The sequence below is a fragment of the Brienomyrus brachyistius genome, chromosome 8, assembly GCF_023856365.1.
Source record: "Brienomyrus brachyistius isolate T26 chromosome 8, BBRACH_0.4, whole genome shotgun sequence".
Lineage (NCBI taxonomy): Eukaryota > Metazoa > Chordata > Actinopteri > Osteoglossiformes > Mormyridae > Brienomyrus > Brienomyrus brachyistius.
Genome location: NC_064540.1, coordinates 19,602,473 through 19,623,869, shown reverse-complemented (window position 1 = coordinate 19,623,869; position 21,397 = coordinate 19,602,473). Strand labels below are relative to the sequence as shown.

Sequence of the window (21,397 nt, the reverse complement as noted above, 5' to 3'; positions counted from 1 at the left end):
CAAACCATTGCGTTACATAGGCAGTCACTGTATTTTGGAGGACTGATACGGAAAATAAAATTATTGTGCTGGCTAAATTTGTTAAATAGCATCAATATACAGGTAAATCATTATATATGAGGAGGCAATAAAAAAGTACACAATTATGACTAGGAATGATCTACCAGAATATTGTTAAAGCTAAAAATAAAATTGTGCCTAATACACAGTATATATAGATTGTAGAAGATTTATACCATCAAAAGACAATTTAAAGTGAGTAAACTCGATGTTTCAGCACTGTTAAACCAAGCTGGTGTAAATCACACACCTAAAGCCAGACCTACTTGATTGTTACCCCTGTCAAAGATGACGTAGTATTGTCTAATGAAGACGTCGCCCAGGATCCAGAGCTGGTCTGTGCCGCCGTAGCCAAAACCAACGCTGCAGCTGGAACTGGACTATAAAGGCAAGGACAAATGGGTGAAGGTTAATCATTATTTCATTCGTGAAAACATGCAAAATGTCTTGCATTTTTAAGCAAGAATTATGACAGGAAACAAAGAATAGTTGGCGCAATGGATAACGGATGGATGATGGATGGATGGATGGATGGATGATGGATAGATGTATGGATGGATGGATGATAGAGAATCCTACCTGAGATACATAGGCAGAGGCAGGGATTTCAAAGGTGTATCCATTCAAGGTGAAGGTCACGTTTGGCATTTTCTGGATGTTGCTGCAGGTCACAATTGCCTGAGGAGAACAGTCCTTCATGTCAGTTCTGTGCATAGATGGCCCAATGGAGGTCAAAGGCGGAGTAGAGAAAGCCACCTACATCTCCATACTCATCTGTCATAGCCCCAACCCATGAATTCATGTTTGCGATGTCGGTGCTTGGGCCAACGATTAAAGAGGTTCCTGTATCCACGATTGCCTGGCAACCTCCAGCACAAGCTACAATGTTTCCATTGATGGTCACACTACAATTGAGAAAATAAATAGTCAGCTAATAAAACCCACAAGTTCACTATAATCCTTACATGTATCTATCTTTCTGAGGCTTTCCACACTTAATTTATATTCTTGGTGCCTAACATATCAAAGATGTGTCAGGAGAGAATAGCTTTTCACATAATTTAGCAGGAGAATACTGAAAAAATGTAAAAAGAAACATTTAACTACTGTGAACAGAAATTACACTGGTCAACAAACATGTTCCCACAGAAAAATTTCTTTTATGTATTTTGTTTTGCTGATTTAAGAATTTTTGCTATCACCCATAGTTTTTAAGTGACATCAATTTTGGGCTATATTGTTAGTGTATAGCCAGTTTTGTTAGCTGGGGATTGGTCCGCCAGGGCATCCCTTAGCTGCCACACGATCCACAGTGCACCGGACCCCCGACATTCCCCTTGCGGGTGGTAGGCCCACCTGGCGACGGTCCCATGTGACTCTTTTGGGCTGGGCCCGGCCGGGCCCCACGGGCCAAAGTCCGGCCACCAGGCGCTCTCCAGCAGGCCCCTGCCCCAGGCCTGGCTCCAGGGTGGGGCCCCGGTAACCCTAGTCCAGGTGAGGGAAACGAGACCTTGCTGTAATATTCTTCAATCAGGGTTTTTTTGGATTGCTCTTGGTCTGGCCCCTCACCTGGGACCTTTTTGCCTTGGGAGACCCTACCAGGGGCAATCACCCCCGACAACATAGCCCCCAGGGTCACTGAGGCATGCAAACCTCTCCACCACGATAAGGTGGCATTCCAAGGAATGGTACCTAAAGGCTCTGGATGTTGTGTGGTTACCATGGCTGAGACACCTTCTCAACAGTGCATGGAGGTCAGGGACAGTGCCACTGGATTGGCAAACCGGGGTGGTGGTCCCCTTATTTAAGAAAGGGGACTGGAGAGTGTGTTCCAACTATAGGGGATCACACTTCTCAGCCTTCCTGGGAAAGTCTATTCCAGGGAACTGGAGGGGAGGCTGAGATTGATAGTCGAATCTCGGATTCAGGAGGAACAATGTGGTTTTCTTCCTGCCCATGGAATACGGACAGGATTTCTAGGTGCAGCCAGGGTATGGAGGGTGTCCAGTTTGGTGGCCTCAGGATTATGTCGCTGCTTTATGTGAATGACATCGTCCCGTTGGCTTCATCTGCTGAGGACCTCCAGCATGCTCTGGGGTGGTTTTGCAGGCACTTATCCAGTTCGTCGTGGCCAAAAAAGAACTGAGCCTGAAAGCAAAGCTCTCAATCTATTGGTCCATCTTCGTTTCTACCCTCACCTATGGTCATGAGCTGTGGGTAGTGACCGAAAGAATGTGATGGCTGACACAGGTGGGCAAAAGTGAGGTTTCTCCGCAGGGTGTCTGGGCTCTCCCTTAGAGATAAGGTGAGAAGTTTGGATATCCGGGAGAGTCTCAAAGTAGAACCGCTGCTTCTCCACATCAAAAGGAGCCCGTGCTTTGGACACGACGCAGATGCCTCCTGGGCGGCTACCTAGAGAGGTTTTCCGTGCATGTCCTACAGGGAGGAGGCCCCGGGGCAGACCCAGGACGCGCTGGAGGGATTAAATCTCTCAGCTGGCCTCGGAATGCCTCAGCATCCCCCCAAAGAGCTGGTCGAGGTGGCTGGGGAGAGGATGGTCTGGGTATCCCTCCTGAAGCTGCTACGTCCGCGACCCGAACCCCAGAAAAGCCGATGGTAATGGATGGATGGATTGTTAGTATGTAATTCCTTATTAAGAATGTATGCATAAATCAAAGTTAAGTATGTTTTGTGAACATTTTTCAGACTTTACAGAAGGGTGCAAAGTGCTGTAAGTCTCTATTGGCAGAGTTTACAGGCTGTAACATGTTTGGACATGTTGAGACAGGATCCTGCTCCCTCTCTGATATGGAAGAATGAAATCAAGGACAGAGGAGTCCCAGGATGCTGCCTGACTTCTGCTGGACCCTTAAAAGGAGTGTTTCTGAAGTACAGCATAAAATCATACACTTCTACATGAGTACCTTCCACCATGGACATATACTGTTAATATAAGTATTGTGCAAAGTTTGTGTGTCACTCAAAATCCTTGCGTGATAGCGAAATCCCGAATTAGATTTTTTTAATTCAGCACCAAAGTAGTGTAAGATTCACGATTTGTAAGATTTCACTATTTTACTGCTGTTTGTTCAGCAAAAGGAAAGTAAAATTTTGTTGACCAATGTTATTTAGAGTGGTCCAATCAGTTGACTGTGTAGAAGGGAAGAACACTAATGTATTCTGGAGATAGAGAGGAGAGATGCTTGTGTTAAAAGAACCCCTTTAAGCACTATGACCTGTCCATGCTGATTTGCCAGTAGGTGTCGGAGGTGACCGGCAGCCAGGAGATGGTACCGGTGAAATATAAAGGGTCAATCCCTCCAAAGATGACCACACTGCCTTCCTCAGAATTTCTGCAAGAGAAAACTTTATTTTAGTGTCAGAACTGCAGTGTTGGGGAAGCTACTTTTGCACGGTAGCTTTTCACACTAAGTATGACTAAACCTAGCTAAGCTACAGCCATGCAACTGTTTTAATATAGTAGTTAGCTACACTACAAGCTACAGAGAAAAAGTAGCTAACTACAGCGAAGCTATTTCATCAGTTAATATTTAACATTTGTGCTGTAGCATACTCAAACAAATGTATAAAAAAAATGTAAAACATGATATTACAAGTAATATGAAAATCTGTTTATTTTATAGACACTCCACTACTTACGAACGAGATACGTTCTGAAAGGCTGTTCATAAATTGAAATGTTCGTAAGTTGTTATTCAACATCATTTTAAGGGTATATGCAAGTACAAAGACCTAGGATGCTGGGAGTACGCAGGCTACGCTGCTGCGCGGCGGGAGTAGCGGCCAGAAATAGTACTAGGTGGAATTGATGTGCAGAAAAGAAATTATGTTGCGGACAGGAAACGGGAGCCCAAATGGACACAATTTGGACTCACAGTCCTCTTCGTTCGTATGTCTGAAAGTTCGTAAGCTGAAAGTTCGTAAGTAGAGGAGCGTCTGTAATGTCAAATCACAATAAGGTTTCAAAAAAGTTTCTTTGTTTGGTGTAAACCAAGAGTACTTCACAATTACGGTGTGAAAATTCGATGGGTCACAACAAAAATAAGACAGATTTTGATACCAAACCAAAGTGCTCCTAAGCAGTTCAATTAAAGTGTCTAAAAAATTGTTTGCCGTTAAGATTTTCAGCCATTTAACATCCATCCCCACACTATTCAAATAAAACACACCAATCAGAAACACTTAGTAGTTGAAAATACGTATCTTTGTAAGCAAAGAAAAAAAAAAACACCGGATAGCTGTATGATTTCATTCCTAGTTCAGCAATGGTCAGGCCTCACCTGCTCAGGTAGACAGAGAACAGGCTTTGAGAAACCAGTCCCTGGCTCATCATATTGTCGAAGACTGGGGTGGCACCAGAGGAAGAAATTGAAGGGAAGGCAAGTCCCAGGATCCCATCAGATTTCATGTAATACATGAATTCGGCCTCCGTCTCACTCAGACCAAAGATCTGGTTGGTAATGGTGATCCCGCCAACCTTATGCAATAAAAACAGATCATTAATTCTGCGAATGAATAGGCTTATAATGTAATATTTAGATGAGTGAAGCTCCATGCATGTGCTGTTATGAAAGGCCAGTTTTAATTTGATCCTTAGGGACCACAGTCAAGTTGCAGATGATTGGTTTGTTTTAATTAGTTTCCAAAATGTAAAACTTAGCTGAAGTGCCAATAAGAAACAGATGCATTTGTCAAATGTGCCACAGAAGGATAATCTGACTTTACCTTGGCATAGTTGAAAAAGGAGAGTTCAGTACATAGAAATGCCATAACGTGAATCTCAAAGATTGTTGTTCCCTTTTTAAAATATAATTCCTGAATTCGTGAAAGTAGGAAGTGTAACAGGCTGTTTTGAAATTCCTAGACTATTATGTTACAGTTTTAACCACGCCCCTAAACAAAGCATAGTTCTGCAGCAGTGATGGGCAAAATGATTCAATTCAGCTAAGAGATTTGTTCTGATTCGTTCACTGGCATGTTCAGTGGCACTTCCTGTTTGCATAAAATGGGTCAGGAACGCATCTTCCGATATGTCAAAAAAACATATTATTTAGGTTAAATAATGCTAAGAAGAAAACTAAATACCACCAATAAGTCATCTGATAAGAATATTTGTTATTGAATTATAGCCTACGTTTCTGAATATTGTACCCTAGCTACTCAGTAAGAAACAGTTCATCACATAGTCAACTGACTAGTCCAAACCTCAGTTAAAATAGTTTTAGATCATGAAAAGGTTGCATTTCTAAAATCCATCTGCAGCATACAGGTAGTCACTGCACATGTAGGCTGTATACTACACCAGTAGATGGTGTATTTCAGTCACAACCGAGGTACAGCTCTCTCATTCACCAACTCGCCCACCAAGGAGTTCACTCCTTCGGGTTTCTCATTCAGAACTAAACCAGACTCTCGGTCATTTGTTCGCTGTAGGGGTATATATACAGTTCCAGGTTTAGTCTCCAGCCAATCATATGCTCTCTTACAGCACACCCTTATTTGTCTCCCTGGCTGTCACTGGCTAAAGTTGAGGAGGGACTTCGCATCATATTTCTAAGGAAAAGCAGACGAACAAAAAGAACAAATCTTTGCAGGGAAGTGAACGTGAGTGATTAGTGATTAGTTCCTGTAATCCCTGAGAATGACTAGGTCGCAAATGCCGCATGATTATCCTGCAGATATTGTGAAGAACGAAGCGGAGGACGACAATGAAAATGGCAGGCTGTGTGCATGAGTGTGTCCCAGGCTGAAATGGGGATGTGGGCTCTTTTCATGCCCTACCCAAGGAAGTCATGGTTGATGTTCATCTTTAACAGATAAGTCAGGTATATGTTTTCCAAGACCTCCCATTTGCAACTTACATAGTTAGAACTATTCAGTTGCATGGTTCTAACTATTTGAGTTGCTAACGTTGCTAGCAGCTAATTTCATTCTAGGGCCATATTATATGGTTGCAAATGGGCCCAAACCAAGTTCACATACCTTCTATGTAAACACCAGAGAACAATTTGAGAAAAGAACTGCATTCCATGGCGCCTTTAAGGTGGTGAAAAACACAAGATACTATTCTGGTAAAGACCGGCAATAACATCTGTACAGTAACTACTTGTCATTTGTACCACACTAGATGTTTGTATCTAGTCTAGTAGTTCTACTTTGGAAAGGGAGGAATGATTAATGGTTTATGATACAATATTTGCAGATGATGTGTCATGTAGATGTAGTATGTAGATGTGGTATGTAGATGTAGTTAGTCTGTGCCAACATAAACTCAGTTACCAGGGAGTGTGATGGCTCAGGATAGACAGGATAACAGAGATTACATTTCGTGCATTCCATACAAATATTTGACATTGAGCATAGACCCAAACAAGATACTAATTGCATAAAGTAATATCTACATGTGAATTTGTTCACGAAGTGTAGCCAGCACAATGCTGTGAATCTTAGCACATCGGTTTACCTCAACGGTGTCGTATCCCAGCACTCCAGTCATGCTCCCAGTCCCATACTGGATGGCCACCGACTCAGACGTGAACTTGAAAGAGGTGGACCCTTTAGGGTTGAATTTAGCATGGTTGTCTGGAAAAGTCGAAAAATGTATGCTTGGAGGATTTTTTACTTTGAATTTCTAATCTAAATTGATGGACAGGTAAAATAGTGATTTGAACTTTTGAAAAAAGATCCAAGGCCAATGTAATCATACTTTAGGGGAGGTACTTGAAATACTGGTTTGTGAGGTCACTCAGTGTTGCTGCTGTGTTGTATAAATTTCTGTAGCTGCCAGGACTATGAACTAATGTGCTGCTATGTCGTGGATTACGTTCTTACCTGCTCTGCGACTCTGCTACCTCACTGGAACGAAGCATGAATCATGACAGCACTATAGAAATGCCAGAGACTTGACCCATAACCAAGGCAACAATGACAGCCCAAACTCACTGCAAGCAGCGCTGGAGCAGTAGATGGATGGTACCCATAGGTTGGAGGATCCAGTGTCAAAGATAACGATGAAGGACTGTGGTGGATTTCCAATGGAGATGACACCATAGTATGACAGCTGTACAGGAAGAAAGATACTGGAAGTTTATCACAAGCATCAGATGTATAGTTAAAACACATCTTTCTATTACATATAATTAACAATAAAAGTTGTATTTTGAAAAATTTCTCTTAGAAACACAATGATATAGTCAGTTAAATGTTCAAGCTGTGATTTAGAAAAAACAAGAATCAATGATTTGGGTTAATTACGACTCAGTCAAGTTCTATTCATGACGCCAAGAATGAGCTTCAGAACTCTGGAAGGTCTTGCCTTTATTCAGCAAATCAGCTGTCAGAGATGGGCAGTATTTCAATTGTACTTAGAATGTACTTACAATGCATATTTATTCACTTTTAAGTATTTTGTAATTAGTATTTTTTTGGACGGAAAAAAAATCAGATGTAAATTGTAAGAAAATGCTTTGAGAGATTGTATTTTATGTATTTAAAATACTTAATGAAATATATAATTTTATTCATTTTCTGCGATTTTAAGAACCTTCATCACCAGGCTTACAGACTTTTAAAAATACCCTACCACCGTCTTTGGCTAGACGCAAGTAAAGCACTGACATGACCTGTTCAACCCAGCTTGCTCGCTGTGAACCTCATTTTCCGATGTCCAGCTACGTCAGTGACAACCTGCGTCTGTAGGTCTTACCCTGGTAAGTCTTTCAACAAGACAACACCCGTCCACACACGGCACGTGTGTCTATGGACTGCCTGTGTCATGTTGAGGTCCTCCAGTGGCCAGCCAGGTCCCCTGATCTTTCTTCAATCAAACATGTGGGATCAGCTCAGATGTCAACTCAGACCCAGTGCCAGTTTGCAGGATCTCGATGCCCAGTTACAAGAACTGTAGGCCGACTTTCTGAAGGAGAGGATACAACTGCTGTACGACTCCACACTGTATCAGTGCATGTATCCAGGCCCGGGGGGTGTGTGTGTGCACATACTGCCAACTCTGTCGTTCATATTTTATTATAATGATTATAATGAAATATATATTATAATCATTGCGATACAGTCACATGACCTTTCACCACGTGAAGATGAATTTAATTTCCACCACTCTGTCTGGGTGCTTAACTTTTTTTGTTACTGAGTGTATTTTTAAAAGTGTAATTCTGTATTTTCATTAAGAATCTTCGTCATTTATATGAATTACACCTCATTCTAACCCTGCTTTATCCTTCCAGCCATTCTCTAAGAGCTTAAACCCGGTCAGGGATCCTACCAGAGAGCCTGGAGTCTATCACAGGCACAACAGGACATAGGGCTGGAAACACACAAACCAGTGTGATTATGCAAAGTCCACCCATTCTAAGCAGAGGTGAGATTCAGACCCCCAGTCTTGGAGGGGTGAGGCAGAAGTCCTGTAACATTAGCCTTTTTGACAAATTTCTGATGCATCTGTCGACCTGGTAAATTACTTCTAAAAATACAGGCAGTCCCAGGCTTAACAATGTCTGACTTATGTACAACTTGTACTTATGAACAAACTGCCATAAAGACCTATATAAAAAATTCTGGGTAAATACATTGTTTCGTAAAAACAAACATACACACTACTTTGTGACACTCATGAAAACATTAATAGGCTTCAGTGGTTTGTTGACTTGAGGTACATTGCAGTACTGTATGTAATTGCTGGTATTATTACTGTATTATTATTATGTATCGTACTGCATTATTATTTTTCCGACTTGCCTAGAAATTCGGCTTAAAGACAGACTTTGGGAACGGACCTTGTCTGTAACCTGCAGGCTCCCTGTGTCTCATATATAGTACCTGTATTGTACAATCCTAACTCCTGATTAAACTGCTTATTATTCATCCCTTATCTTCTAAATATCTGCCTGTTCTATAGTTGTGCCCAGGGCCATTACTAGATATTAATCTTTACTGTCCCCTCCCTCTCCTTTTTTTCCTTGAACGCCTATTGTGTGTAAGAGATATGCTATACAGTGTGCTATTTGAACTTCTGCTGCTTAGCCCACAGTTAATGCCACTGCCATGCTGATGTTCATCTACAGGAGTCAATAGTATCTGTGTCAAATTGAAATCAAAATAAGATCATCAGTATTATTTAAAAACTTCAGTCTTGTCATTTTGCTATGTTCCTGTTTCGCATGCCGGTACACTGATTACTGTGTGCGTGCTGCGGTGCACTGGATACCAAATTCATACTGCAGTGCACGGACAGTAATCAGTGCACCCATGACAATCAAATTAATACACTGCCGATTATAGGAGCTTGCTAAAACTCGCCCGTGAGATTTTACTGGGGTACAGCAGATCAATACTGGGCACATACTGTACCCCAGTGACTGTGCCCATGTGTTTTTGTGCCTCTTCAGCTGCACATTATGTGTTTTCTGTAAATGTAGCTCCCTGTTTAAACAGACCTAAAAGCTGTTCATTCAGTCTGAGATTGTAGAATCCATGAAGGTCACTTACATCTGCATCGTTGGTCATCTGTTCAGTGCCAGCAGAGTTGCTTGTAAATTTGACCATAGGTTTGTAGGGGTGTTTCTTCCTATACTCCTCCCACAGTCCCTGCTCCTGCAGGACCTCCCTCGCCGTCTTTCCCTTTTTCAGGGGAACCCTGCAAGTACATCACAATCATATTAGCCTGGCTCTGCTCCAACACATTATAATGAACCACGTGAAGAATTTCAGGTCTAATCTTACCCTGATTTTTTTATTAAGAAACTGAAAATTGTTAAGTTCACCCTGCTGAACCTTAACACTTCATTAGGTGAAGTTGGAGATAATGGAAAACTTTAACTCACCCAACTACAGTTGCTGCAAGAATGTAAATAATTCATAGAGGTAGAATGAAGGTCTTACTTGTACAGGCACTCAGAGAGGGCCACCAGGGCGAACAGCAGAAAGGCGAGCTTCATCGTGACTGTGTCCACTAGTCTCCACTGGGCAACTGGGGACTCTGGCTTTGCTCTGGCTTTTATATACTGGGTCACTGTTTACTCACTTCTTTATCTGGGCGGTAAGAAAAACAGCGCAAGCTTTAAGTGAGAAGCAAACATTTTGGGGCAGTAATGACAGCAGGAATCCTCATTGCGCTCGAACACATATCAGTAGAACATTCTGATACTGATAGTGCATAATAATGTATTATTAATGTATTATGGGATGTGCAGTGTGTCCCTGTGAGCCTGAGGAAATGAATCTCCAAGGGAAATATCCATTTAAACAATACAGTGAAAACTGCTACGTTTGATCATCGGGAAAATAGGACCTTTGGGAAACACAGTAGTAGCTGATGATACACGCCAAGGTACATGCTTACTTAGTTTTCCTGCTTTTCCTGGAAGTGAGTGTCAGAAATTGACAGCATCAGCAGTCCCCACATTCTATGCTCTATTCTATGTCGCATGCTTGCTATGACCCTGCATCACATAATTTTTTATACTCAAAGGTGTGACCTCCTTAACACACACATCACTCCAGCAATATTGGTCAGGACATGCGCTTATTGTCCAAACCCTAATCTATGCCCTTGGTCATGCTGCAGTATCACAGGAACCCTGTAGTGGGTAAGTAGTCGTATTTGGGGATGGGTTTCTTGGAATTGTTTGTAATGCACTGGGCTAACATTCATAATTTATTGAGCACACAAAACTTTGGCCTTCCCTTTTAAACAAATGTTCTCTGATAAATCTCAGAGTTAATCAGAACATTAATCAGTCACATTCATTATCAGGAGAGGGATGACAAGGTAGTTGCAAAACCTCTGTGTTGCCATAAAATTAATCTATCCAATCATCTTCTAGCTGCTTCTCCTGGTTGGGGAGGGCGTGGCCTGTATCCCAGGCAGCATTGGCCAGAAAACTGGGGTACAGTGTGGACAGAATGCCAGTCCATTGCAGAGTACATACACACAGTCACAAAGACAATGACACACTATTGGCAATTGACATAAGTGTGTGTATTTGGACGGTGTGACGAAACACAGGGAAAACCTGCAAACTTTAGGTGGAACCACCTGACTGATGTGTCCTCCCTCTATACCAGGGGTGGGCAGTCTTATCCAGAAAGGGCCGTTGTGTGTGCAGGTTTTCGCTGTAACTTCCTGATTAGATTGCTAATTAGAGGACTGATTGGCTGAAGAGTCCTCACACCTGGGTGTGAACAGCTGACCTAAAGGTTACCCCAAAAAACCTGCACACACACTGGCCCTTTGCGGATAAGATTGGCCACCTCTGCTCTATAACATTTTTTTTTTCGAATCAAATATCAAAACAATTAACAGTCTGGAATTAAGAACCTGGAACACACCATTTTCTTTAATGTCATGGTGGACAGGGGTTGGACTCTGTTTCAGATGGGAAATCTGAGGACTGAGACATGCAGGACGAATGACTCGGGGGCTGGTGTTTGGTGAAACAAAAGGGGTTTTATTAAACTGAAACAAACAGGAACTGGAAATTAAGATCATGAGGGATCGAAACGAGAAGGCTAGAAAAGGGACAGACATGGGCTAACAGGAGGAGCGACGTTAATGACCAGACTAGCGATGATGAGGCAAACAGGTTCTGTTCTGGCCTGAATACAAGACGACGCCATTTTTATAAGAGGACCCTCCCCAAACTTTTTGTCAACCCAGCCAACAATTTACACGACACTCAGGGATACGTGTCAAACGCTCGCATTGCCTGGGTTGCTACTTGTCATGCATTTGGTGTGACATTCATGCTTTTTGACTCACGCTCATGCAAGAAATCTTATGGCAAATGTACATTATTCCATTATAAACCTAAAATTACCTACATCAAAAGGGTTGGGGTAGTTGACAAACCTTGCTGACTATTTATAAGGTTATGAAACTGTTACACCCCGGTCTCCCCCCACAGTCCGAAGTCATGCTGAGGCTAATTGGAGTTACTAAATTGCCCATAGGAGTGCATGTGTGAGTGAATGGTATGTGAGTGTGCCCTGCGATGGGCTGGCCCCCGGTCCTGCTTCCGGGATAGGCTCCAGACCCCCCCATGACCCAGTAGGATAAACGGGTTGAAAAATGGATAGATGGATGAAACTATTGCATACACATAAATGAGTGTGCATACTTGTCTCGAATTGAAAATCTCACACCAGTCAGTTGATCAAAGTTGACAACCCTGTATTGCGCGGCAAACATTACACCGTTCCGAGATTTACAGTTAACACATGAGTACACATTAATTTAAACTATATACAGTTGCGTGAGGTGCAAAGCATGCCAGTAACTGCAAACAGTGCTGTAATCAACCCTGTGGTGTTACATTACGGCGTCCATTTGTGGACAGAGGTTGGGATCACTGATCATGTGATGTCGTATTGCTATAATGACATCAATTCTGTCACTTACATTTGAATTACCATATACAGGCACCTTAATTTACGTCATCTGCTGCTGTATGTGTACAATAACTTATAAATTCTAATCCCCGGATATGAAACAATCACAGTTTGTTTTCGAATTTTGGGGGGGAAAATATCATCTATTCTGGTCAATACAGTAAGTCAAAATGTTTTGTATATTTGTCTAGACCCCAAATATGAGACGACACCACTTTTTCAGACATATTTTGACAAAAAAACTGTCTTATAATCAGGCCAACACAGTACTTAACTACATAGAGAACTGAGAGGCCGAAAGCAGCCTGTCAGGGCCATGTGAGGCAGGAGACAGGAGGGCCAGGCAGACGAGGTGGGCAGGACGTGACACCCTGAAAATAAACTGTAATATTTATTCAGCACGTTGCTCTCAGCTCCTTTTGTTGAGCGCATGAATGAGTAACGGCATCTAATCTTCTGCAAGCCGGCACTAATGAAAGCTTTCAGCTCTGAATTTGCAAGGACATGACCACTGGCAAACACAGATATTACAGCGAATATGCCGGCTTCGCAGATAACAGATTTCATAGAATCGAATAGCGTTAGCGAGGGACAGGGATTCAAACATGATGTAGGACAGCATCATTATGCATCTGTTTTTGAAATATCTCTTAATCTTTGTTTTGGAGGGTAAACAAAATGTTTTATCATATATCTTGAAAGTTACCGCATATATGCGTCATTAAGTCGATAACAGTGTTCTTGGGAAATGTAATGTATAAGGGGCCGTGCAAACCATAATTCATTCCTGCCCTCTCACACACATTCTCCTTTTACATACATATATTCACTCTTACCTACATCTTTCACATATATATATATTTTCACTCTCATAATAATGATAATTGATACTTTTATTGATCCCTGTGGGGAAATTGTCCTTCAACTTGTTCTTCGTACAGTAAGCTGTCCGCAATAGTGATGGGCAAATGAAGCTTCATGAACCATTATATACCGTTATATTTTCTGAGTCCACTAGATAGAGCACCATCTGTTCAAAAAGGGTTCAAAGGATGCCTCAAAGTATACCAAGAGCACCATCTAGTGGGCAAAGAAAATACAACAAATGGTTCATGAAGTTTCATTTGCCCATCACTAGTCTGTGAAGGGCAGTCACCTGTTGGGCTGCCCAGGAAGCTGGGAGTTAAGGGCCTTGCTCAAGGACCCACAGATGTACTGAGGCTGGGTTTGAACCAGTGACCTTCTGATTACAGGAGCCCACTGAGCCACACGCTGGCCCCTAATACGGCTTTGCAGGCAGCCATATACTCAACTCATTGAGCAAACTCATATACATGCCTTCTCTTTTTACATACGTATATTTCTACTCACTAACTTATATGTGTCACACTCTTACATACATATATTGCCACTTTCACATGTGTATTTCATTGACACTTACATTCATGTATTTTGTCTCATCTTCATTGATATCCATGACTTTCACTGACACAGGAAGTTTCGCCTTAGGGAGGAAGTCACTCTCAAACCAGGAAATACACATGCAAGGCTTGCTCATATTATCCTAACCTGATATTAAATAGCAGAACTACACAATTAAAGCTATTCAGAGTCTTCCTGTTTTCTTTTCAAGTGCAGTTTTTAATTTTTGGAGCAAGTAGCAATGAAAATGACAGACGTTTTTTTTTTTTTTTTTAAATAATGTCTTAGAATGTATTGAACACATACAAAGAGAAGCTACAGATTTTTTGTTTATCAGAGGCTGTATGGAGTACTTTGTGATCACATTCGAATCTTATCTGGATTTCTGTCAATCTATTCCTGACTTGAAGAAGATTCAAGAAATAAAGAAGTACATCAGAATCCTTAATTGCATGGATGGCTTCATTTTTTTGCAGACTGTTTATTTAATCAGACAAACTGATCTGAAAACATTTATATCCTGTTGCCTCCATCTGTCATAACTGGACATCAAGGCAGACCTTGATACAGCATTTCAGGAGGGCAAATCACTCATTTAGTGTTCCTTGGAATGCTTAGGAGTAAGCTATTGGACTCTACTGGCACAGGCAGTGGTTTTCAGCCACTGACATATGCAGCACTGTCAAATGACAGCCTGATCAGAGGTGTTTGTGAAATTCTTCAGTCTACCACAAATGCAGGTTGAATGCTATGTGTTTGGGAGCTTGAGGTCACGTGGGTTATGCTTTCAAAGGTGTCATCAGCCAGTGGGCCAGCAGGTAGAGGTAAGTGAGACATGCAGTCAGTTGAGGCATTTTCAGCACTTTGACAGCAGATTATGTCATAACTGAAGGACATGAAAAGCAGACCATCTTGAAACACATAGACCAGAGTACCTATACCCTTTATAGCCAGCAGGGATGTCAGCGTTTGATGGTCTGCAGGATGAAACGGTGGCCCCACTGGTAAGTATGCCACCTTTCTACGGCCCACACAAGCTAGGGCTTGTAGGACAGTCATATTATCGCTCAGCAGCAGACAGAGTTTGTGATACAAATGCCACAGTCCGTTAAACCTTGTCTGGGCCCAATATGGCACTGAGCACAGACTTCATGCGATATAAGACAAAGGCCTTGTGAGTAGGCATTCACCCAGTCATGCACTATGACGTCACCCAAATAGTTCCCTGCCAATGACATATCAGCGAGGACAATGCTAGTCATTTTCTGAAATCCATCATGGGTGATGAATGCTGTGAGGTCGCAACAGTCTTCATTCAGAGGTACTTGATGATAAGCGTTGATCTGATCAATTGTAGCCCTAAGTCCCTAGTGTGTTCCCTTGTTCCCCAGGATGCCGCTTAGCTCTATGGGTTGAGTGAGCAGCTCCAAAGGTGATATCCCTCTAGTCATGTATTCAATGCTGGCCTTAGGCCTGCTTCAGTTTTTGTTTAATTTATTGGGTATTGTTTTATCCTACCCGCGCCCCAGTAGGATAAGCGGTTTGGAAAATTGATGAATGGATGGATGTTTGATCCTATGTGACACACAGCTATCAAAGTTTGAAAAGCTGCTCTTTCATGTTGGGTTGTTGGCTGTTAAGAGAAACATTTCTATGTTGTTTTTTGGTCCACTCTACTTGGTAAATGTGAAGTCTGAATTGAATCCCATTTACTTTTGTCTTTTGTTGTCAGCAAATTTTTATTCTTTCTTGAATTTTTATATTTTGCTCATTCATATGGTCAGTTAAATGGAGCAATTTGGAAAGACTCTTTCCACTATTCCACATGTATTTAGATTGGGGGGGGGGGGGGGGCAGAAGTAACCATAGAGCAGGGGTCTCCAACTCCGGTCCTGGAGAGCTACCGTCCAGTAGGTTTTCTATCCTACCTGGCTTCTCATGAGCCACACCTGTTCTCAGGTAAATACCAGGAACAGGGCTGGCCAATCAGAAACCAAGTGGGACAGAAAACCTACTGGATAGTAGCTCTCCAGGACCGGAGTTGGAGACCTCTGCCATAGAGACTCCAAATTCATGGCTAGGTGTAGGAATTCAAACCCACATCCCAGGAGGTATAAGGGCACTGTGGTTGCTGTAATAACAATAGCAATGTAGTAGCAATAATGGTTCGTAGTGTTATACTTTGAAGTAACCCTTTAAGCTTGCAATATAAGAGCTAATATTTATAAAATGATTGGTCTGAGATTCTAATAATTTCCATAATAATGAAAAATTGGCCGGCTTATTTTTGTCTTATACTGAATGCTGAAACCCAGCCAGGCTGCAGTGTTGTAAACAAAACATAAAGTATCCAATCAATTTGAGGTCCATTCGAAAACGTTTAAATGAATCACTATCTGCATTTATTGAACAGCATGCATTGTAGACAATCTAAACATCTATTATGCTGTTTCCACACTTCTTAATGTGCATCACACAACTGTAGCAAGGCCCACTTGATTGTTTTCCCTGTCAAAGATGGTGTAGAACTCTCTGATGAAGACGTCACCCAGGATCCAGAGCTGGCTACTGCCACCATCCTCAATGCCAAGGGTGCAGCCATCAGACTAAAACGGAAAAGTCAGCAATAATTTTTTATCCATCTTTGTGTGACTCAGTTCATCATTACAATCTTTAATTTAATGCATATTATGAGATGAAAAAGGAGAAAAATGTCATATTACTACAGCAGAAATGTGGGAGTAATGAAGGAAATTTCTTCCCTATTCAGCCAATCAGCTCTGCTCTCCATCTGAATTACATAATCAACTAACATGTGATTAGTTGAACGACGCAATATGACATGGAAAAATGTTCTTGTAGGAAAAAGCATGCAGAAGAAGGGTAATAGATGTTTCTGATCTCTATTTTCTATGCTGACGCTTGAATTTGCATTTGCGTGCAAAGTATCTGTTTTTTTTTTTGCATCAGTTGTGACACACTGAGATTTCTATTGCAAACTTGGCATTATGCAGTTTTCTGGTGTTCCACTGTCGCTCACATCGCAGTTATATAAAAATGAGACAGTGAAGCGAAACTCTGGTCATGTGACTCATACCTCAGAAACATAAGCAGATGGGGGGATGGTGAAGGATTGTCCATTGAGGATAAAGGTCAGGTCAGGCATAGATTCAACACTGGTGCAGTTCACAAATGCCTTTGGGACACAATTCCTCATGTTAGTTATATGCATTCTGTACTGTCTGAAGGTGAGAATAGAACAAATAAAGCTACTTACATCTCCGTTTTGATCCTCGGAAGCCCCCAAAAAGGACAGGAGGTTTTGAATGTCACTGCTTGGTCCAACGATGCTGGAGGTGCCGGTATCCACAATAGCCTGGCAACCATCAGCACAAGCGACAGCCTCTCCATTGCTAGTCACACTACAATGGGGAAAAAGGCTAGTTGACCATGGATGAAGACGTAACAGCCTTGTGATGAGGTCGGCTCAGCTGTTGACAGATATCTATCCTCCAAGACTATAGAGAGAATGGTCTTTTGTAATGATTCAGCCATTGGCCGGATTGCTCTTCCCCAGCTGCTGTCATCCCTGAGAGAGATTCTTCTCTATGTTACTTACTCTTGCATTTCTCCTTTCAACTGTTTTCCAGGAATTTTGCACAATTGTCTTCTTTACTGGGGACAGGGTCATTTGACATTTAATTTTAATCATTTGGAATTAAAGTAATCTTTTAGCCCAGATAATTCTGATTGTCCTAGCATTGCATGATTTCTCGGTAAGCTGAGTATTTACTAGACATTTCCATCCAAAAATAATTACAGCAGAGGAAAGGGTTGCAATTTACATGCACTTCCTGACACTTGAACCTGTGACCTTAGTGGGACAAAGCTCTAGTTGCAAGCTATAAGAGCGTCACGTAATTTGTAACCTTCACCATTTTCAGATGCCTGAAGGGCTTGCAGCTTAGTTGAAGACTGCTGATAACAGCATTTGTCATTAGATGAATATTGTATGGGGGCATGGATGTGCCAGGGTGGTGGAAAGTCTGTGACAAGAACATTCATTAAATTAGTTTCCTTTTACTTCTTTCCATTTAGCGATGTGATTTCAAAGGGCAGCCAGCCAGGCACTGACCTGGTCATGTTGACTTGCCAGTAGTACTCAGAGGACACTGGGATCCATGAGATGGAACCCGTGTAATACGAAGAGTCAATGCCTCCAAAAATCACCACGCTGCCTTCTTCAGAATTACTGAAAGAGAGACATCAGCTTTAGTGACTTGCTAACTTGGCAGCATAAGTTCGTGAATAATTGATGAATGGTCTGGCCCCACCTGCTCAGGTAGATGGAGAACAGGTTCTGAGAAAGCAGCTGCTGGGTTATCATGTTGTCAAAGACTGGGGTGGCGTCAGAGGCGGCGCAGTCGGGGTAAGCAAGGCCCAGGATCCCGTCAGCTGTCATGTAGGACATGAAGTCGGCCTCCGTCTCACTCAGACCAAAGATCTGATTGGTAATGGTGATCCCACCAACCTATGGCAGTAAGGAAAAAAAACACCTGACTATTATCATTGTGGGAGAATTGACTTGCTGTGTAATATTAATATAGAAATATGCCAGGCTCCATGCACATGGCATTATTGTGCAGGTCTGATATACCAATTTTGCCCTGATCTGTCACAACAACGATCAAGTTTAAGATGACTGCCTTGCTTTAGGCCTTGTTAAAAATGAAAAAGGTAGCTAAAATGACAAAAAAAAAAGGTACCAGCAAACCTTTTTATGGTACGGTGTTCATTTGACAAAGGGACACTGGTGTATGAGATATATTGTGGTATAATTCCTGCAAGTCTCACCTCAATTGTATCGTATCCCAGGAACCCTGTCATGCTTCCAGTACCGTATTCAATTGACAGCGTCTGGTTGGTGGACTCATAGGTAGAAGACTGCTCAGGATTAAATTTTGTGTGGGTGGCTAGAAGGAACATTTAACGGAAGTCAGTGAGCGATCATTAGAAAGTGCGGTTTTTAACCTGCAGTTCAAATTCTCATGGGGGTTTCAATTCAACACTTGAACACTTATATCCTTGAGGGGTTATTTCTAATGTAACTGTTGTATTTCTAAGGATCAATTCCCTTTAAGAGGCGGTAATTACCAAAAAAGGAATATGAGCCTCAAATTTAGCAGAATGCATTTCCACATTTCATAAATCAAATCATGCCCGCTGTCCATAGGCTCTATTTAGCACTTACAGACATCCAAAATGTGGGCAGTGGTGGCTTAATGGTTAGGAATATAGACTTGTAATTAAAAGATTGCTGGTTTGAATCCCCAACCTAGTATAGTCTAATATCCCTGTAAGAAAATCTCCTGGCCATACAGCCTCTAATAAAGAACTATCCCCCCATGTCTTGAATATTGAAGCTTAGCTATAACAATAACCCCGACTCGCAGTCAGTGTAATGGCTTTCACTCACTGCAGGCTTGGCTGGAACAGTAGGTGGAGGGAACCCACAGGTTGGCAGAACCAGTATCAAAAATGACTTTGAAGGACTGGGCTGGAGTTCCAATGGAGATCTCACCATAATATGACAGCTGCATTAGCAGAGGAATATGGTAGATGTGTTTAGCAGAACATAAGTTAAATGCTATTGAAATCCATAGACAGAATGTTCATAAAGAGGTAAAATGCAGAATAGATTGCATTTTGAATTTCCAAAATTTAACCAGAAATTCTTTCAGCTAATGCAGGTGCTCAACACTTTGCATTATAGCATTTATACAAAGATTACCAGAAGGGAATCTCAGTTTTACTTACATCAGCATCATTAGTCATAGATTCAGTGCCAACTGCATAGCTGCTGTCAAACTTGGCCATGGGGTTGCGGGGATACAATTGCCTGAAGAGTTCCCATAGACCATTCTCCTTCATTTTTTGCCTCACGGTCTTTCCCTTTATCAGGGGAATCCTGTAGGAGCATCACAGAAAGAGACTTTCAGATAAACCCTTAACCAACTGATAACCCTTCATCAACTCCGGTTTCCAATCTCTAGTCTTTTCAGGATTTAAAAGAAAGCATGGTAAGCAATAGAATGAAGGTCTTACTTGTGCAGGCACTCGGAGAGGGCCACCAGGCCGAACAGCAGAAAGGCTAGCTTCATCATGGCTGTGAATACTTGTCTCCACTCAAATGGAAAGCTGTTGGAAAACTGCAGGTCCAGGTTTTATATACAGGCTTCTGGTTTATTCAGTGTAGCTCTTTATCAGTAGGATAAGAAAACAGCTTTCAATTAGATTGATGATAAGATCCTGAGGTAACAGACGGCAGGAGATTCTAGGATTTACCTTCAAAGACATCAAAAGATCTTGTGTAAATGCAGCATAAAATTTATGTGTTTTTGTGACGTTTGAGTGTGATACTATGATGGAGTGATTGGTGTAATGAGAAAACTTTAATGTTTTATAAGAAGGTGGAGGCTATTTTGGAGTTTTATTTGCCATTTGTAAACGGTAAATAAGAATCCACTGGTTTTTGTTTGCTTTTCAGAAGAGCCACTTTTTTGGGGTCACAGCACTGCGTCAGGCGAAAAATAAATATAGAAAACAATGCTACTTTGAAACATAAAATGAACTCATATGAACTCATGTGAAACCTCCACCTCCCAAGTTTAGAAATTTTAAGTATGTTCTAGAATGATGCCTTTGTATGGATCTTGGCAGTTTTAATATCTGAAGCATAGGTGTACTTTGCTTACATTTCATAAAATGTAGATTTAACCATGTCGTCAAGAATATACATTTTTATACACTGGCCCCTGCTGTATGTGTATGGAGTTTGCATGTACTCCGCGTGTAATCGTGGGGGTCCCCCCACAGCCCAATAGCATGCATAGGTGAAATGGAGTTCCCAAATTGTACACTTTTGTATTTTGCTTGGTTACTTATGGTTGGGTAGGGGTTAAGGTCGTCTTAGTTAGCGTTAGCATTTTTCCCATAGAAATGAATGGTAAATGGACTGCATTTATATACTGCTTTTCTACTCCTACAAGTACTCAAAGTGCTTTACATTTTATGCCTCACATTCACTCATTCATACACTCATTCATACACCAGCGGCGAAGGCTGCCATGCAAGGCGCCAACCTGCTCACCGGGAGCAATTTGGGGTTCAGTGTCTTGCTCAAGGACACGTTTATAGGGTCAGGAAGAACCAAAGCTCGAACCTGCAACCCTCTAGTTGCCGGACGATAGCACTACCTCTTGCGTCACCATCTTCTTTGCTTAAACTGAATGAGTGCCCTCAAGAAGATATGATTACACGACATGTGTGTGTATGTGTGTGTGCCTTGCAGTGTCCTGGGTTATTCCTTGTATTGTACTAATAGCTTTCAGGATAGGCTTCGGTAGGACAAGCAGGTATGGACGATGGATAGATGGATGGATGGATGGCATTATTACTCCAATCTGTCCTTAAATTTGATAACATGGGC

General features: G+C 41.8%; 2 protein-coding genes across 2 annotated transcripts; both read right to left on the bottom strand.

Moving 5' to 3' along the window:
- Positions 1-155: 155 nt before the first annotated feature.
- Positions 156-10,034, bottom strand: LOC125747277 (pepsin A-like). The gene is made up of 9 exons (XM_049022283.1): positions 9,979-10,034; positions 9,586-9,733; positions 7,024-7,141; positions 6,545-6,663; positions 4,362-4,558; positions 3,297-3,413; positions 821-965; positions 640-738; positions 156-440 (listed from the first exon to the last, which is right to left on the bottom strand). The coding sequence occupies exons 1-9, from the start codon at positions 10,032-10,034 to the stop codon at positions 303-305; spliced, it is 1,137 nt and encodes a 378-aa protein (XP_048878240.1). The 3' UTR covers positions 156-302.
- Positions 10,035-16,379: 6,345 nt separating this feature from the next.
- LOC125747273 (pepsin A-like) lies at positions 16,380-20,140 on the bottom strand. The gene is made up of 9 exons (XM_049022279.1): positions 20,014-20,140; positions 19,726-19,876; positions 19,385-19,502; positions 18,763-18,881; positions 18,243-18,439; positions 18,044-18,160; positions 17,186-17,330; positions 17,006-17,104; positions 16,380-16,514 (listed from the first exon to the last, which is right to left on the bottom strand). The coding sequence occupies exons 1-9, from the start codon at positions 20,070-20,072 to the stop codon at positions 16,380-16,382; spliced, it is 1,140 nt and encodes a 379-aa protein (XP_048878236.1). The 5' UTR covers positions 20,073-20,140.
- Between the last annotated feature and the right edge of the window lie 1,257 nt (positions 20,141-21,397).

Excerpts from the sequence above, each read along its gene's own strand:
- LOC125747277 (XM_049022283.1), bottom strand. The coding sequence starts at position 10,034 with ATGAAGCTCGCCTTTCTGCTGTTCGCCCTGGTGGCCCTCTCTGAGTGC. Across the intron at positions 739-820 it reads TGACAGATGAGTATGGAGAT|GCAATTGTGACCTGCAGCAA; the intron begins GTAGGTGGCTTT and ends TGTTCTCCTCAG. Across the intron at positions 441-639 it reads CCTCTGCCTATGTATCTCAG|TCCAGTTCCAGCTGCAGCGT; the intron begins GTAGGATTCTCT and ends TTGCCTTTATAG.
- LOC125747273 (XM_049022279.1), bottom strand. The coding sequence starts at position 20,072 with ATGATGAAGCTAGCCTTTCTGCTGTTCGGCCTGGTGGCCCTCTCCGAG. Across the intron at positions 19,877-20,013 it reads CTCTCCGAGTGCCTGCACAA|GATTCCCCTGATAAAGGGAA; the intron begins GTAAGACCTTCA and ends ATGCTCCTACAG. Across the intron at positions 18,440-18,762 it reads TGGGATACGATACAATTGAG|GTTGGTGGGATCACCATTAC; the intron begins GTGAGACTTGCA and ends TTACTGCCATAG.